We start from the raw sequence: 19,303 nt of genomic DNA on the forward strand, positions 1-19,303 counted from the left end.
TCTTCTGGTCCTGTGATGAAGCTATAAACCAGCCAGCTTACGGAATGAAGAGCTTATTTGGGCGGATGGTTCCAGAAGGATTCCATCATGACAGCAGGCAGGCATGGTGCAGGGAGCTGAGAGCTCACATCCTCCTCTTGGGCAAGCATGAAGCAGAGGGCGAAGTAGAAGTTAGGGGAAGCTATGGATTTTCACATCCTGCCCTCAGTGATGTACTTCCTCCTGTGATGCCACGCTGCCTCCCCAAACAGTGCCACCCACCGCTGTTTAAATGCCTGAGCCTGTGGAGAACAGCTCTCATCTACACTGCCATAGGGGCCGTGTAGCAGGCAGCCCTCGCCTGTGCCTTGACTTTACCCATTTGGGTTCAAGTTAAGCTGGTGGCCCACTCACATTACTTATGATATCAGTGCACTGCTTGTGTGTGTGTGATAGGGGAAGAAGTCGATGGGGGCTATGTGGCCCAGCATGAGTATACAGTAGAGCTCAGAGGACAAACTTTGGGTATTAGTTCGCTCTCTGTTTTTTTTAACCAGCTGGACCATGTCACATGCCCCAGCAGTGTTGCTTCCAGATGACTTTCTATCTCTTCTCTCCACTTCCAACTCAGGTCATAGGCTCACCATTATGGTCCACTCCTAGGCCGTGGTCAAGTTTTGTATATCAAACGTAGGTGCCCTTTGGGAAACCGTGAAGCCCCCTGAATAGAGTGGGTGAGCGCTTTGTCATGCTTGCTGTAACCAGAGATTGGAGTGAGTACCACTTCAGTGCCCGCTTCTAGAAGCCACCAGAGGCAGCACACCAGGCTCCCTGCTACAGTTTTCTGCTTGACTTGCAATGCTTGACAGCCGTCGGCAGAGATAACACGTTTCAGTGACAGCTTTCGGCTTGGCATCGCCAGCAAAAGGTTTCAGACGCGTGCAGGGTTCATTCTGTGTAAGTTGATTCATGACCTTGGCCTTCCAGAAGCTGATTATCAAGCCCTGTCAGTCTGCTGACTTCCTCGAGCAATGTGCTACCTGTTGCCTCAGAGCAAGCTCCTGGTTTTGGAGCACAGCCAGTAGCACCTGGCTACATCTGTCTGCCCTGCAGAAGTGAGGCGTTAGAGAAGCAGGACTCACCCCCCTCTACTGCTCAGACGCTCCGTGTGACTCTGAAACTCACCGGGGACTATCTGGTAGCCTACAAATTCACTAAGATGTCAAAATGACAGAGAACGAACATGCAGTCGTTTTCGTGAGCTCTTAAAAGTTTCGGCATGTAGCGTTAACAGGAACTTTGGCACCGAAACCAACTTTTAGTCTTTTAACAAGGTAAAGTTAGGTTCTTTGAAATCTGTTGATGTTGACATTAACTCCACAGACTTACGAGTATGTGGGGGAAATGTGTGCCCAGTGAGGGGTCTGTTTGGATCATCTCAATTTATCTAATTCACATGAATTCAGTACATGTCAGATGAGAGGCCTCCATAGCTTCTTAGCACGAGATACCAATTTCCACTGAATCATACTGAGACATAACCTGGGGCATTCAAGATACTTGAGGGATTTTTTTAGTACATGTTGTGAGTTTCGAGACATTATTTTGGGGGATGTAAGGAAAGGATACATCTTAATTTTTCCCTATTTCTTTTCTTTTCTCTCTCTCTCTTTTTTTTTTTTTTTTTGGAGCTAGGGACCGAACCCAGGGCCTTGCTCTTGCTAGGCAAGCGCCCTACCACTGAGCTAAATCCCCAACCCCAATTTTCCCTATTTCTTAAAACTAGATGTACATCTATAGTTATCAGAAAAACTTATAAGCCATGTGGTCTGACCTTGCTGTAACCATATCTTTTTTTTTTATACCTTCATAATGAAAACAGTCTTTCCTTCCTTAAATCATTAATTTTTTTCCTCATTTATTATTTTTTGTGATGTAAGGGATGTAATCCTGGTGTTCGCGCATTTCGAGGTGGGCTCTCTCCCACTGAGTTATATTCCTAGCCTGTAAATCATTATTTTAAAGCACATTTTACCATGTCTAGAAGTATTTTTTTTTTCGAACCTCATATTTCCAGAAAGTAAATCTAAGGAGTATCCTCCTTCCATAGACTTTGAGGTCACTTATCTGTAAAATAGACTGTCTCTGGATATTGAAATATGAATACGGGAAGTTAATATTTAAAGCGTCCTGCTAGGTAGAGACAGCAGCTTCCTATAAAACAGTCTTAGTCCTTGGATCTGTGTTCGCCCCTGTGACCGCCATATATATGTCTTCTCCACTGTAGTCATGTGGCGGCTGGGTTACACGGCTCACTCGGGCCAGTTGTCTAACATCTGTGTAAGACTGACAGTGCCTCTGCTTCTCTCCCAGGAGCTTTGGCTGTCTGAGTTACAGTTCTGCCACGCCATCCGAAGTAATTCCCTTCTCTTGGTTTCCACGGGACGAAAGCACATCGCTCCCATCAGCCCTGCTTCGGTGTAGTCTCGCTGTTCCAGCGTTAATGTCTAGCACAGTGATTGGTTTTAAAGCCTCCATGAGCTTTCTGAAACATACTAATAGGTCTTGTCCTCCCGTGATTTTTTAACAATGGGAGGACTTTTGTACTGTTTGGAGCCACTCCCTTTTCAGTACTGCACATGGCCAACGGGGACACACAGCAAACGCATTTGCCGTAGAGGATGCTTCTCCCATTTTCCCCACTGTGTTTGATTTACTGGGTTTGCCTGCTGATGTTCCCTCCCGAGTCTGAAAATACCATTACACCTATTGCCTTTGTCTTCAAGAAATGGCTGTCAGGGGCTGGCGAGCTGCCTCAACAGTCGAAATCACCCCTTGCAGGGGGCTCAGGTTTGCTTCCCAGAACCCTGGTGGCAACTCAAGAACATCTGTACTCCAGGGAATCCCACGCCCCTTTCTGGCTCCAGCAGGCACCAACATGGTGCTCATGCCTTCTTGGGGCAAGCACTCATGCGCTTAAAATAACAGTAAATCGTTTTTAAAAGTCGTTTTATGCAAGGAGAGATCCGGATGGCCGTGAACACATTTGTTGATGCACCTTTCACATCAGCCAGTGACAAGGGGCAGAGGCCGTCCTGCTCACTCGTGCTTTCCTGCCATGGCTCCTTTAATCGTAGAGCCTCATAGTAAGGATTTTAGACTTCAGAGCACACGAATGGCTGGCTCGCTGGATTCACATCCACAGCTCTCCCTGCCTGACCGGATGATGCCCAGGAGGTTGTAGCTCCCTGCAGGGCTCCCAGAATTCCCCGTCACACTAGTGTCTGACACTGAGATAGACTGTCTGTTCAGTGCACACTGCACCTTAGACATTGACTCTACATAGTCCTGAAGAGGCACATGTTTGCCCTGGTCAGAGGGAGACCTTAACCTTAGCGTTCAGAGCAAGGCTCTGGGGGAGCTGCTGGTGCGAAGCTGGGCCTTGAATTCCAGGTTGTCCAAAGCATCAAACGTGAAGCCCTTGTATAGCCGCGTCTTCCCGTATCGTGTTCTGATTGCTTCATAATCCACGTTAGCATTTGATCCACATGAGGAGAAAGCAGAGAAGGTTCACTCCCATGTGTGTTCTTTCCAGCCCCACCTGTCCCACTGTCTTTGTGGATTCAGACCACATTACTCCACATGACCACGAGAGTGGCTTACACATTTCTCACAGCTAAGGAGACTAGAAGTCAAACTTCGGGTATCTGCAGAGTCCATTACCAGCTGGTAATTTCCGGCTCCTAGAGGGTCTCTTCTCTGTGTCCTACCATGGATAAAGAGGGTCAAGGGTCCCTCTCCTGCTCACTTCTCAGGGCACACATTCTATGCACGGAAACTCCAATATTATGATCTCAACACCTCCGAAGGCCTCAGCATCTAGTGAAGGACAGTGGGAATTGGGATTTTTAATTCCCAGTTTTCTGCCCTCACAGACCTTAAGTCATTGTCTTTCAGTGTTAACTATTCACCCCATCATGCCTGCTACTTTGTGTTGGGTCATGTTTTCTTCTCAGTCTTTTCGTATTCGTTAGTTCTTTTCTTTAAGTTTGCTAATTTTATTTTGATAGAATACGGTGATTTTTTTTTCAAAGAAAATGCTGTCTTCAAATCATAAATGGAAAACCCAGGGGTTCGACACAGAATTACTGTTAAAATTAAGTCTATAATCCATGAAAATAAATCAAAGATTCCTACGTTATTAAGTTCTAGTTTAATACTTCCCTTTGAAACAAAGAGTGGGATGGATAAGTAACAGGGATTTTTCTTTTCAAAGAAAAAGAAAGCATTGAAATAATTTGTAAAAGAAAATGTCTTTTTTTCAATATGTCTTGGAGTGAACTGAAAATGATCATTCAGTCCCCAAGCTGACCATCCAAGACCCCAGGACCAGCTTAAGGAACACTTGGTTTTACATTTAAATTCTGCTAGTCCTGCAGTGACTTGAGAGGCCAGGATTGCTTCCCTGGGAGAAACCTCCCCCTTCTCAGAGGGAAGGGGCCAGACTGGGAGGAGAGGGAGCTGCCATCAGGATGTTAAATAAATAAATAAATAAATAAATAAATAAATAAATAAATAAATAAATAAATAAATGGAAAGTTTTAAAACTATGTCATGTGTGTGTGTTGCTCTTAATTAAGCCCATGATCTGGAACATGCCAGCAAGTGCTCTATCACTGAGTCACATGCAGCCTGAGTTGAGCCCCGTGTGATCATGTAGAGTCACATTTACGTGGCTACATCTTCCTCTCTGTACCTCACCTGCTCTCCAGCCGTGATCCGTGAAATGATTGACAGCAGGCACCATTGACCAGGTACAGGCCAGGTTCCTAGCATTGCATATGGTGCTTTTGGACAGTGATACCCTTTAGCCTCGGGGGTTGACACTGTTGCTATATCCTTGTGAGCAGTGAAGGAAACTGGGGCACAGAGAATTTGGGAACTTGCTTGAGGTCACACCATTCTGTCGTATGACTTCTTGTGGTCCATGAAACTGTCTTTTCTTTCCTGTTTCAAAATATTGCTGTCATCCACCATTGGCCCTTATAAAAGTTGTTTTGTGGTAACTGGGGAAGCTTTGTCTTCTCTATTTCATAACATATAAACAAAATATAAGCTGTTTTTGGAAGGGTGTGTTACACCAGCATGCTGTGTGTCTGGCGAGAAATTCCATAAAATGAAAACTGAGATTAATGTTTCAGATTATACAGTTCCCTAATTATAACTTTAATTATTCATATAAAACAAGTAAAATGACCCCTGACAGAGACATAAATGATTTAGGTAGAATCAAATATTCATGAGATGATGCTGAGTCCCTGGGTGTGTCCTAAAAGATACACTCAAATCTTTGCTTCCGTGTTTCTGAAGCAAAATCGGATCTGTCGGAATCATAGTGGGCGGATGATAACCGACAGCACTTAAGACACTGCTGGGCAGGTACCTGTGTGTTTCGACATTGACCTGAAAGGCACACGGAGGTGTTGTATAGCCTTTTAGAAGGTATTTTATAATAGCTTTACACCCGTCAATTTGAGCACATGGTTTTATATGTGCTCAACTTTGTAATAATTTTGACATTATTTTTTCCATGCAGGGGCAGGCTGTCTGCCCACTTCGATATTTTTAAATGGCTGAAACCTAAAAGGTGCTGGAGAAGTGTCTCACTGGGTAGTATTTGCCTCACAAGGACGGGGAGCTGACTTTGGGTTCCCGGTACCTGTATAAAGGGCAAGTGAGATAGCTTTCTTGTAATCTCAGTGCTGGGAGACCGAGGCAAGAGGCTCACTGGCCTGCTAGCCTAGCCAGCCCATGAGCACCAGGTTCAGTGAGAGGATCTCTTTCTCTCTCTCAAAACAAGCTAAAGAGCTATTGAGGAAAACACCTGACATGGACCTCTGACTTCTCTACTGATTGATACTCACAGTATACACACATGCTCGGAGGAACACACACACACACACACACACACACACACACACACACACACAGGGTCAGTCAGAAGGAGAATAATACTTTATGATGCATAAAAATTACATTGAGTGCAAGTTACATTGTGAACGACATAGTCTCATTTGTTCCATGGACATAGGGTCTCTGTCTGCTTCTCTCCTACCAAGTCTCCACCAGAGCTTCAATGCTCTGCCAATCCTAAAATATTTACTAATGGCCATTAAAGGGAAAGTGTGCCGACCTCCATTCTAAAGCGTGCTCCAAACAGAGCAGTGCTGGCACATTGCCATGGCTTGTTTAATTGGCACGAGAAGCCCTTGCTTTTACTTCATTGTGTTCTTTAATGCACTGTCCCGGTAATTGAACATTTGCTGTGTATTTTTCAAAAGTTGGTGAACAAGTGCCTTTTGAAGGCAGTAAAGGGGGATTGATGTGATCAGGGCTCCTTCTCTCCTTGTTAATGCTTCCTTCCCATAGCAAAGCGCGGAGACTAATTGCCCTGCTTCAGAAATGGGTCATTAGTCTAGTCCCTATCTTTTATGCGGACCTAATTTTCATGCGGGGTTCCTCTGCGAGGCTCTGACTGGGATCTCTTTAGGAAGAGGAGACAATGAGGACCTGAGTGCTTTCCCATCGCCAACCCAGGCTTGCGTTTGGTCCTAAGCCAATCAGTGTATTGGTTGGCAACGTCCATGTATTTAGCAGCCAATAAGAATTTGTTAAATGAATGAATGGATCAACTTTAGAGGGAACAAAAAGGAGATTGAGCTTGGAGCCGTTTAAAAGAGACACTGTTTTGTGTGCATTTAGGTAATCGCATTCCCCTCGCACAAACCAAAGATTTAAGGAAATAGAAATCCGAATGATTCTTGGATTCCTCCTGGTCCAGCGGTCAGAGGAAGAGAGCTACACTTTCAGTATTGGGGGTTTGAGTTGGTCTAGGCCTTTATGTGGTGGATGCTCTCCTGTGTTGTCATCAACTGAGCATCATTTTCTTATGCGTGGAGTTAAAGCAGGAGAGGAAATAGGATTATGGGCCGATATTTTCGCGAATTACTATCGACTAGGTTATGCGCTGCACTGCTGGGCATGGTAAGTAACGATGAAGATGGCGGTCCGCAGTTCTGGCTGTCTACCCACCGTTGTTGCCTTAACAGAGGACAGGCCTCCAAATGCTCTTTTCGTGCTCACTGGCCTAAGTTTCTGTTGTGGTCATTGTTATTTTTGTTTTGTTTTGGTCAAAGAAGCATGCCTGTCACATGCAGCTTACTGTATGTTTCTCCTCTGGTTTAGACCTTGAATTCCAAAGACAGCCTCGGGAGACAGCGTTTCACAAGTGTCTTGCTTTCTGGAACCATTTCCATTTTCTCCGATGTATTAAATGGCATTTCTCAGATCCCCTAGGAACTGTGATAACTGTGGTAACTCTTTGCCACGATAGGGGGTGTAACCCGATTTCTGTCTCCCTCCTTCAAGGATACCAGTGACAAAGCAAAATAAAGCCCACCAGAGTCCGAATTGGGGAATCGACACATTTATTAGACTTATTTACAAAGTATGTGGGATCGGTCACTTGCAGGACTGTGGATGGCCCACAGATGTCTTCTCCATAGATGTACACAGCTGTAATTCCCACCTCAGTTAATCTTGACTTCACTGTGTTCTAAGTGTCCCTTAAGACCAGGGAGCCATGTGTTATGAGGGTTGAATGACATACAGTTAGATGGCTAAGAAGGGATAGGCTAGGATCCTGAAGTCCAGTGAGTGAGCCCCAGTAGCCTGCAAACCCAATCTCCGGCGTCTTTCATAAGCAGTCACAGCTGTTGTAATGAAGGTGGCCGTAAGGCTCAAAGGATAGCACTGTACAACAAGAACCAATTAGTGGTCCAGGAGCCCTCTATAGCAGCAATGCCTTCTTTAAGTGGTTTTTAACTCGTGAGAAAGTGATCCACACCGTGGAAATCATGAGCTTGACTGAAAGAATCAAAGACCAAAAACAGAAACAACCAAACTTAAGTTTGGGTTTGAAGCTCACTTCTCTTTCCTTCCTTCCTTCCTTCCCACTTGACAGTTGCCATCCTGCTGAAAGACGATTATTTTGTGAGTGGTGCTGGACTGCCTGGCAGATTCAAAGCCGAGAAGGTGGAGTTCCACTGGGGCCACAGCAACGGCTCGGCTGGCTCAGAGCACAGCGTCAATGGCCGGAGGTTTCCTGTGGAGGTGAGAGAAACTGGGGGTCCCTGGGATTCCTGTTGTTGGATGCTGTATCCTTACCTCAGTCCTTCTGCAGGCTAAATGGACATTCCCCGCGTTCCTCTCCGGAAACCCTGTGTGGAGAGCACAGCAAAGAGCCTCCCACAAGTCTCTTCTTTGCTCAAGAGGAGACCCATAAAGCACCCACAAGCACACTAACTTTTGCCTCCTCGGTGATGCCCGCCATTCATTCCCTTTGACACAGTCTACCCAATCCGCTTCTCAAGCCCTCTTTCCTGTGAAGGTGACATTTTATGTGATGTATAGACTTTGTTGTCACTCTTTAGAAAACGAAAAGCTGGTGACATGGAAAGAAGGCTCAGAATCTTCTCTGAGGTGTCAACTTCTTTGAAGGGTTTGGTTTTGGTTTTGGTCCCCGCCGGCTGTTGAGACAGAGGAAGTTACCATTGATGGCTCTGTCAACTTTTCCTGGAACTAATCATGGTAACACTGCTCATTCCTCAAGCATTTTTGAGACCCTCTTTCACAGAGCCAGGCTGGTGACCAGAAGGCCATGGTACTGATAGAGTTGACAAAGGAGTCTTGTCCTCAGGCCTTCATCAACGTCACCTGGCACATCAAACGTCTTGTGAGCCTCTTTTGCTTTCTTCATGCATTTGAGTTTTGCTCTGTTGGGATACCGTGTGCCGATTGGTTTGATCCCTATGTGCTAAGCGTGACAGGTTTGTGGCAGATCTCACTAGATATGCTGGTAGTGTTTGATTGTATAAAACAGGGAGTCCCTGCGGAATGCTGGGCTGTTTTAATCTTAGGAACCAGATGGCAGAGTATTATTTTCAGCAACAAACTTTTCTCAATTTGTGTCCCACTTTGATCGTCTGATAAATATTTGGAACCCCTTTCATAATGGAAATACCTGCATTTCAGATGTCGGTGTGACTTACGGAGTATCAGGCATATTACCTAGCTCCTCCAGCCTCTTTATGACCCTTCTGTGAGAACTTGTGTAAGTTGGGAAAGGCACTGATGTCTCCGTTGTGCAGACGCTTTGGAGGGTCAGTGGGACAGTGTTCGCCACCTCGACTTTTCCACCTGTACTCTCACAACACAGTAGCTTTTACCCCAGTGGTGGGCAGAAAGTACCTCTTCTGTAATCACACCCTCTACTGCGAGGGCAGTCTGCTATGCTCACACTGTGTACCGCAGGACCTGTGTCTTCTTTGAAGGTCTTGAGTTTGGAAGGCTGTTTGATTGTCCCATCGCTTGAAGAGTGCCATCAGTTGCTGACTAATATCTGTGGTACTTCGGATACCCAGAGTCGCCGTCTGGTCAAGTTGCTTGGGTTCTTTGCCTTTGAGTGGCATCGGATAGTAAACCTGCCCGTGTGAAGTGGATTCCTCAGGCCCAGCTGGCTCGTAGCTTGCTTTCATAAACTGTGATAACATGTTGATGTTCTTAGTGGTATATTTGGAGGTACTTAAGTTGTAGGGATTAAAGGCAATTGGATCCGATTTAACTGTAAAATATGCACATGAAAGTTGCTCACTTCTGTCTCCAATGTGTCTGTGAAACTTTAGCTTGCGTTACTAAAGTTCCTTATTTACCCTAGCTCTTCCTGGTAATCCCGTTTGAGCATCTCGGAGTCAGCTTATTTCTTTTCATATTGGATGAAAAATGTGGACACGACTGCTCCTGGGTATGGGTTCAGGAGAAGGTTTTTGTAGACAGGAGGGAGGAAGCAGCCAGAGACATCTGCAAGGGTCCTTACTGAACATGGCCTGCAGAATGAACTGGGCCATAAGAAGGGAGGGGACAGAGATTGAGAGAGGAAGTCAAAGAGGAGAGAAAGAGGAGAGGAGAGGGAACCAGGAGGCAGAGACTAGGAGTATACAGTGGATCAAGAGGGTCCTTAGCCAAATGGTGGAATTATATAGGTATCTCAGCTAGGCATTTGTCCAGGGTTTCTTTGAGACCTAACATATACATACCTACATTATATTCCAAGAAAAGTTTCAGTCGACTGTGAAAAAATTGATCTGCACCTCTGGTATCATTTTTGTATGTGCCATGTATAAAGATAACTGTTATTGGAATGTTAAGGTCAGAGCCAGGGCTCTGTCAGCCCTAACAAGGTCAACTGGGCCATTCATCCTTAAAAGGCCTATTAAACCTATTTTGTACAGTGTGGCCCCATTGGGAAGGAGAACAAAGATCAAGTCCATTGTCAGGGTTCTGACTTGAGGTTTACGCGCAAGTGGAGGAATGAAGACCCTCCTAGCCCTGCTTCTTGTATGGCCCCACCCATCACCACTGTCCTGGCCTGACTCCCTTGTTAGGCAACTGTGGAGAGCTGCAGGGGTGTAGAATTGCAGAGCTGTTAGACCTGCAGGGATGGCTCAGTTGATATAGTACACACAGCCTGGGTTTGGCTCCTAGTACCCTTGTGAAAAAGCCAGCCATGGTGGCATGTAAATCCTTGCCTTGTGCAGCCCGCTTAGCCTAACAGGTAACCTCCAAGTCCACGAGAGCCCTTGTATCGAAAACCACAGTAGTTAGTTGGTTGTCTGACCTCCACAAGTGGAGATACATATCTTACCTGCAGAGAAATCTCTTACTGGGAAATAGCCTTCCTCTCTGGCCCGCACCAGGTTCCAGCCTTTTCCTTCTCCCAGCTTGTAGTTCCTGAGCAAATTCCGGCATGAGGAGGGCATTGTTTTAGTAGTCTGATAAGGAAAGGGAGGGGCACAGTGTTCGTTTAGAGCACCTTCATCCCTGCCATTGCAGTTAGAAAGAGGCATTGCTGAGGATGACACTGAGATCGGTGGAGTGGGACGGACCAAGGGACCATCCCCCACCCCCACCTCCCCACCCCCACCCCCGCTACCCCTCAGAAAACACCAGTCATCTTTTCTGATGGTTTGGCCATTGTTACTGTTGGCAGTGGTAGGCTACTGGTTTCTAGTTGAAGGCAGGATGCCGGCAATGTGCCCGTGTATGTAATAGCCCTCTGTACAGGAAGCCACCCAGCCCACAGATGCCACTAGTGTCACATGTGTGAGGCTCCAGGGCAAAGAAAGTGTGCGTTTAGTGGGATTAAGCGCCTCCGTCAACCCCGTGGCGCCACTGTAAACGCTTTGAATATAGAGAACTGTGTTCCCTGCGCAGTAATGGTGGCCTCTTGTGTTGGTTACAAAAGTGATGTGCCTTATATCTTGACATATAGCACAACTCCATAATTTCAGCAAAGGTGCCAGGCTTCTGCCCTGCAGGCTGAATTTTAAGCGCGGGCTTGTCGCATCGGAACCTGGTCCCACTCCCTGAGGGTAAACTGCAGCAAAGCCAACCTTGTAGATTTTGCTCCTTCCCAGCAATTCTTTGAAAATACCCATGGCCTTTTAGGCACCCACAGGTTAGACCTGTCTCCATTTTCCTGGCTAAAATCCTATATACGGTCGTAGAGTAGATTGGATCCAGTCTAGTTGTTAACTAGAAAGTCATTATACAATCCAGCAAAGTCAATGCTCTTCAAAACTCAGCTCTTTTCTTTCTTTTTTCTTTTCTTTTTTCTTCATTTCTTCTCTTTGCTTTTCTTTTTGTTTCCAGCACAATTGAACTCAGAAAAGTAAATGTGAGTGTAGCGTCCTGTCATAGGACAGACCTGCTATCGGGTGCCCTCTGCTGCCCTGCTCACTGAAGGTTTCTTTGGGTTTTCTGCCTTACTGTGTTAGTGACACACAGGTAAAGCAAGAAGCCACTTCCGTGCCTCCAGCTGTGTGTGTTCAGAGGGTGACATTGGAGGAGACCGATCGACAAGCCTTTCAGTTGTACAGATGGACTCTGAAGCAGAGGGACATTGTGCCAAGAGACAGAGGGTCTTAGAGACAGTGATGGAGGTGAAGATAAAGGGTCAAACCTGAGACACTGTAAGAACGGAACTGTGCAAAGGTCCTGAGGTTGGTGACATTGTGTAAAGCCATGAGTGTTTTAGTATGCGAAGGGGACTTTGCATGTGTGAGGTAGTGTAGGTGTCCTTCGCAGAGTTCAAACTATTCTGGTGAAAGCAACAGTGCTGTTAGAATGGCTGTGTCTGGTTCCTGCTCCCGGACTTCCTGATAGGCTACTGCAGTTCTCCTAAGAATGTTACCTTCTCCTCCTCTTTTTCCCTGTTCCATATTCCTTCCTTGGCCTGCGGTTGATCCTGTAACTGACAGTTCCTAACACACAAACAGGAATTGAATCACGGTGCGTTTCTCCTAATAATTGAAGTTGGAGTGAATTCAAAGGAAAACCTCCAGACAGAACATCGGAGAGCTCCATTAAAGCGGAGGTTCATTGCGTGCTTGTTGTCTGAGGTAATTAAAATCGTATTCATTACAATAGGAGATTGCGGGAGTTGTTGATTCAGACTTTTTATGAGTTGAAGTCTTCAATAAGCTTAAATGATCCAAATTGATTGTCTGTGCCCTTCCCAGCTAGACTCACAGATGGTTCGCTTCAGCTTTGGTTAGGGCATCTCAGCAAGTATGGAAAAGCAAAGACTTTCTTATTACATTCCATGTACACCTTACCATATGTTATAGAGCGGCAATTCCTTATCTCAGACGCTGGAGGCCAGATGTTTTAAAATCTCCAATCTTTTTTTAGAAAGGCTCATGTGTGTGTGTGTGTGTGTGTGTGTGTGTGTGTGTGTGTGTGTGTGTGTGCACGCACACACACACACCATGGAAGCTGCTCTGCCCCTAAATAAAATGCCCATACTGAATGGAAAAATACATTCTGTGAATAGTTTCTCATATCTTCACATCAGGTTTCATTACCCAGTACGTTTCTGCAAAAAAATAAATAGTAGCAAGATTCCTTCTAGGCTTGGAGAAATGTCTGAGACCATCCCGTGGTTCCCATGCCCTGTGAATGGCTTCATTGTTTTATTACAGAGATTCCTGGGTCACTATAGCCCTGACCCAGCATGTTGACCATTTTTCTGTCTTCAAGACCGAATGTCTTTTGATGCTCTTCTGAACCTTTCCTGACACAATGCTATGAACGTTCTAGGTCAGGATGAGGAACTGTCTAGGAGGCAAGACGTGGCCCATTCTGTTCTGACTTCCTTTGGTGCTCCCTTCTCCCATAATCTGTTCGGGCCTGTATCTATCTTCTCTCCCTCTTTCCCCAGCCATCCCCAGGAGAGTTCTGTCTGCTTATGCCTGCCTGCCCACACAGAGACAGACCAACAGCTTCCCTTTGATGAAATACATCTGCTTCTGCCTTGGAATATCTCTCTTTCTCTGGCAAGATAGTATGTGGTGTGACCCCCTAGGTTCTGTCTTAGGAGATTCACGTCCATCTTCCTTCTGCTAAGCCAGAGCATGGCTGACCCACAGTGTCACCCTCTCCACTTACTACATGCACAGTGGTGTCTTCACAGCTCAAATAAGAGTCAAAACATCTGGACATGTTGTCCCACTCTGATCTCTCACCTCCATAGCTTGATAAGTATGGTCTTAATGTTAGGTTCACTCCTTTCTGCATTCCACTGAGAATAAATTTAGGCAAAGGCCTGCCTTCCTGAAGATTTATGTCATATGCTAGCATAGTAAGGGATTTGAAGCATCTTCCACTTTAAAAATTAAATTTCATTTATGTATGTGTGTATGTACATATGAAAATGCCATAATGACAGCTTTCACTGAGTAACAATAAATAATAAAGGAGAAATCTGTTCAGCTGTATTTACCAAAATTTGTCTTACATTAGGGTGTGTGTGTGTGTGTGTGTGTGTGTGTGTGTGTGTGTGTGTGTGTGTTGTGTTTGTGTGTGTATTTAAGGAGCATGTGGAATTCAGAAGGCAACTTGCAGGAGTTATTTCTCTCACCACCTAGGTTCTTAGTTTTTGGGGTTTTGTTTGTTTGTTTGTTTGTTTGTTTGTTTTATTTCAGGTTGGGTTTGACCAAGGCAAGTTTCTTTACCCACAGAGCCATTTCCCTGGCCCCTAACACTGTGTCTTTTTAAACTCATATGAGAGCTACCCTTCTCCTTTATTTGTACGGCAGTATTGCCTCTTCCTTTGTAAGTGCTGGCTTAACCATTCCCCCTCTTCTGATTGATTGTTAAAACGGGATCCTGTCCATATGTCCTCAGAGGACACAAGGAGGGTCTTGACATTTCTATCATCTTGAAAATTACACCCGCACCTTGGCTTATTCAAAACTATTTGTTTAAAGTCCTTACGAACTTTGGTAGCATCTTGATTTGTCACCAGAAAGAACTTCCCTTAGGGCATACTGAGATGTGTTCTCTTAAAGATAATGCTATTTCTCACTTTCCCCCACTGTTCTGTATACAATGAAATCCTTGTAGTCTTTCTGAAACAAACTTTCTTCACAGAGTCCAATGTCGTGCTTACCATATGTGACCTGCCTCTCTGTCAGATGTTGAAGGTACTGGATTGCTAGTTCTGTGCTTTCCTGGTATCTGTTGGTTATTTGCTCTGTAATAATGTCTGTCAAATGTCCATGGATTCCCCTGAAACTTAGATGCTGACATTGTTACAACAAAGAGTATATTTTAAAGTCTAGTGTCTTCTAGGCTGAGCTGTCCTTTGTGCATCATATATAGTTATCTTCTCAGTGGATCTGTTGATATGGGTTGGTACAGAGGTTTTGTGAGGAGAAACAGCCTGTCCTTGTGCGGTCAACAGCCATCCTTAGGTATGAACTAAGCTGAGGGCTGCTTGGCAGTATGTCACCCACGTGTTGCTAATAGCTGACTCATTTTGGAACTTTTAACCAAGGAGATGACAAGCCTTGAAAAATAGCTCAGACAACTATAGAGAAGACTGGTTGGGTGATGGGTGTGGAGAAATCATGTCGTAGACAAATGTATTTGATACTGTGTGTGCTAAGACATTTCCAGGTGTTTCTTCATTTGATTCCATCTCAGGCTGTAAGGAGGCTGTAGTTCCATGCCCGTCTTAATCTCAGAATACCTGAACTCATGCAACAGTGAGAGGTTTGACCCATGTTGATACTCAAGAACAGTGGTTGCAACCTTCCTGATGCTGTGACCCTTTAACACAGTTCCTCATGTTGGGGTGACCCCCCATCACGAAATTATTCTTACTGCTACTTTATACTGCAAATTTGGTACTGTTGTGAATCATAATATAAATATCTGATATGAAGGATATCTGATCGGCTACCCTATATCCTCAGGGTTGAGACCCACAGCTTGAGACCTGCTGCCCTAGTGCCTCAGCTCAGGAGTCTGAGAAATGTAGGCCAATGCTTGTTTATATTTGATTAGCAATTTCATTGCTTTTCTTTCCTTTCTTTTTTGACATTGCTTTGGGCAGTTTTTAAAATCATTCAAGAAATACCGTTAGATTATTACTGCATATAGTATAATAGGAAAAAAAGGGCAGAGGGGCTTCTAATGCTCACAGATGAGCCAGAGAGACAGTACAAATTGTACAATGTCTGTGGAGAATGTCATCGTGTGTACCTAGGCTGACCACTCTGTCTAACCCATGAGAGCTGCACCAGCTTAGAGCAAATGTCACAGGAACTGTGCACTGCTCTTCTGAGTTTTTATAACCCCCAGTAAAAGAGATAAGGAGAAACAGGTGGTTTGATTTACAGCGAACCATTTATTTTATACAGATTATTTTATCATTATTTATCATAAAAGCTATTACAATTTTATTTATTTTAATAATCTGTTCTATTTACCCTAATATTATTCCAACATAAAACCAACTATTAAAAGTTATGACTGAGAGCTCTCACATTCTGTTTTTAATACTAAATCTTTGAAACTCAGTTCTTCTTATTCGATTACTTTTATGGGTGGGGGGGTCACACTACCAGAGCATGTGCATAGAGGGTTGAGGACAACTGGAGAGAACCAGTCTGCTCCTTCCACCATGTGGGCTGCTGGGCTCAAGGTCAGCTCACCAGGCATGGCAGCAAGGTTCACTCCCCACAGAGCCATCATCTCACTGGTTCCGATTCCTATAACAGCATAGTTCTGTCTGGATAAACCACATTCATACCCCGCCTGTTCGCTAGCCACATGCAAATCACACCTCCTATGTAGAAACATAGAGGCTCACAGGTTCTAGACCACAGTAATGAAGCTAGGTGATGAGTTAGGGAGAGACTAATGGAAGTTATTGGAGAGGGGTTTCTGTCACGTTTCCTCTTTTAATAAGAACAAAAAGAGGTGAAAGTTGGTAAAGTAACAGATGATGTAGGAAGAACAACTTGCAGGGTCTAATTCACAACCCAACAACTACAGAGCACCGTGGGATGTCTCCTAAAGGAGTGTGCTATGGCTGCTCTAATCACTAGGGGTGAATGCAGGTCGGTATCTGTGATCACTGGGTAAGTCTGTGTTGCGCTGTGGTAACCATTTCCATTGTCTCAGACTTCACATGCTCACCCTCAGCTCTACGCCATAAAGCATGTTGAAACAGCCACAGGTATTTACAGTTCTTCTCTTTCACTGTGGGTTTTGCCATCTTTGTTACAGATACTCCTGCTGCGTGCATCACAAAATCTGTTTCTTCAGAAGCTTTCTGGTTTTCCCCTCCTTATTTTTTTTCCTCCCTTGTAATGTTTATTCCCAGATCTCTGAGCCCCGTTCTTTTCAGAATCCCTTTCCAACCTGAAGAACTCAAATAAAGCTGGCTGGGGAGACCTTTGTGCTCTGACGGCTGAGACCTCGGGCAGCCTGGTCACATGTATTGTGAGTTCAAGTCCAAAGGATTTACTGGTTCACAACCCCTCCCTCCCCTTCTATTGTGTGCTGTCAAAACTTGAGCGGAAAGGTTTCAAGCCACCTTAAATCTGAAGCCTTTAGCTAGTTCTTTCGTGCCACCGCCTCTCAGAAGGGACGGTCAGAAAGATTTATAAGGAATAGAAAGAAGTCAAGTTTGAAAGAAAGTCTATTTGTCCTTGTTCCTTTAAATCCTTGGCTGAGAAATTCGTAGTACTCCTGAATGGAACAGGAAGGACATTCTGAAGGCTTCCTAACTGGATTGTATGCCTGGCACTGTGTGCAGAGAAGACTGTGTTCTGGAAACTTTTATGGGGATCTGTGGACACGAGGCTAGTCGAATTCACCAAAACTCAATTTTATGTCAGGAGGAGGAGGAGGAAGAGGAAGAGGAGGAGGAGGAGGAGGAAGAAAGAAGAAGAAGAAAGAAGAAGAAGAAAGAAGAAGAAATAATAATAATAATAATAATAATGATGATGATGATGATGATGATGATGATGATGTCCTCTCTCTCAAAAGTGGTTGATCCTTTCTTAAAACTCAGATTAATATGTAGAAGATAACTTCTAAACCCCAGGTCTTACCATTCGGATACAACTCTCATTTGCGATTCTCTCTATTAAAGCCGGGACACTTTACTGTAGAACAGCCAGTCTTTTAGATACGGTTCTTAAGTGATCTCTCAGTATTTAGCATTCCAAGTCACGGGTGACTTGGAATAAATAAAATTTCCAATCCTTAGTCATCCCTGTGTTTGTTTCTCCCATTGTGTTTGCCTCCGTGACTGTTTCTCTATTATTTCTTGTCCTATACATCAACTGGATACTTGGTGGGTTAAATACCATAGCTGGATGCCAAACACACCATGTGTATATGCCATGCAGCCTTGTCTCAAATCTTCATTATAAAAGTGAGCTTTGATCTAGTATATTTATAAAACCCTGCAAAACGTAACCTTCTCCTAGTAATTTGGTAAGTAATAAATGTGTGCAGTGTCTGTGTGCAGTGTTTACAGTAGTCCAGCACAGAAACCTCATTGGTTTTCCTTTAATCATTCCACCAAGAACCTCCCTAAATCAGTTTCCCCTAGTTTTTGCATGTCCTGTGGTATGGGGATGAGAACCTTCTGGGGAAATGTTTCCTGGCCCTTCAGAAGGGAGCTCCTGTTTTCTGTGTGGAAGGTTTGGGTGAGCGAGTGCATTGTGTTCTTCTCCAGTTTCCAGACTTAAGTTCATTTGGAGGTTTCCCCATCTCCTGTGGGTCAAAGCCCATCTTGGGAATTTTACTTCGCTAGGTCCTAAGGTAGGGGTGGTACAGCTTGAAGTCTTGCACCCTCAGAAGAGAGGACAAAAGGGCCATAACTGGGAAAACAGTCATCTTCCCAAGGGAACCAACCTCCGGCCTTGTAGCACAGCCAAGATACAAAGCTGTTGATACGTGGCTCTCCTCAGAGAAGCGGTGATGGTTTAGGGGTTGCTGGCTACACTGGAAGGTAAGAGACCTGGATGTCCTGAGCTCGGTGAGAAGTTGAGATTTCTACCTCTGGGCAGATGACTGCAGAGGTAGTAGCCAGTTCTGACTATGTTGAAAGACACCTACCTCAGGGGAGACACGGTATCGACGTTCACTTGGGTGATAAAGTTTGTATTTCTTGATATTTTTTAATAGGAAAATTTTAAGGAGAAAATCATGAAATAACTATCCCATATAGCCACTAGGTCTTTTAAGGGGAAAAAATCTTTAAAATGTCCGATGATATAGTATTCACATTCCAGGTTTCATTGCATAGTAAATGTTATGTGCTGACGAACAGCCGAGCACAGAGAAGTGGCTATCAAACCTTACATTAATGAAAGAAGCCCCGTCTTCACTGTAGATTTGAGCTGCTAGACTCCCAGTACACGGAGCTGGACCTGGCTCGTTCTGAAGCGTCTTGCCAGGGTAAGCAGCACCCAGCTACAGATGGGTCACCTCATTATCAAGGGTGCTGCGAGTCTGTTTGGCCCTTGGGCAGCTCTCGGTGTGCAGTAGAGTCCTTTCCGTGCTGTGCACACAGCCCCAACTCTGCGCTTGGGAAGCTGGCGGGCAAAGCCAAAACGTTTGGCGTCTTAGACGTAGCAGATCCATTATCACAGAGTCCCGTGCTAATCTTCAGTCCCCCTGTTTCTTTGTGTAAAGATTGATTTGATTTATTGTCATTCTTTTCTCGTTTGCAGAAAGGCATGCGTGTGTGTGTGTGTTTGTGTGTGTGTGTGTGTGTGTGTGTGTGTGCTCTCGTATGTACAGTTGCATGTGGATCCTGTAGATGAACCTCGTTTTGTTTTTTTAGTTGTTGAGACAATCTTACTGTGTAGCGCAGATGGCCTGGAATTCACTAAGGTAG

General features: G+C 44.8%; 1 protein-coding gene across 2 annotated transcripts in view; it reads left to right on the plus strand.

Moving 5' to 3' along the window:
* Positions 1-19,303, plus strand: part of Ptprg (protein tyrosine phosphatase receptor type G) — a 671,028-nt gene that overhangs the window by 388,354 nt on the left and 263,371 nt on the right. For both annotated transcript variants that reach the window (XM_032918016.1, XM_032918017.1), the window contains exon 4: positions 8,003-8,151. In XM_032918016.1, the coding sequence (XP_032773907.1) occupies positions 8,003-8,151 (149 nt within the window). The remainder of the gene's footprint in view (positions 1-8,002; positions 8,152-19,303) is intronic.

Source organism: Rattus rattus, chromosome 12, assembly GCF_011064425.1.
Source record: "Rattus rattus isolate New Zealand chromosome 12, Rrattus_CSIRO_v1, whole genome shotgun sequence".
Taxonomy (NCBI): Eukaryota; Metazoa; Chordata; class Mammalia; order Rodentia; family Muridae; genus Rattus; species Rattus rattus.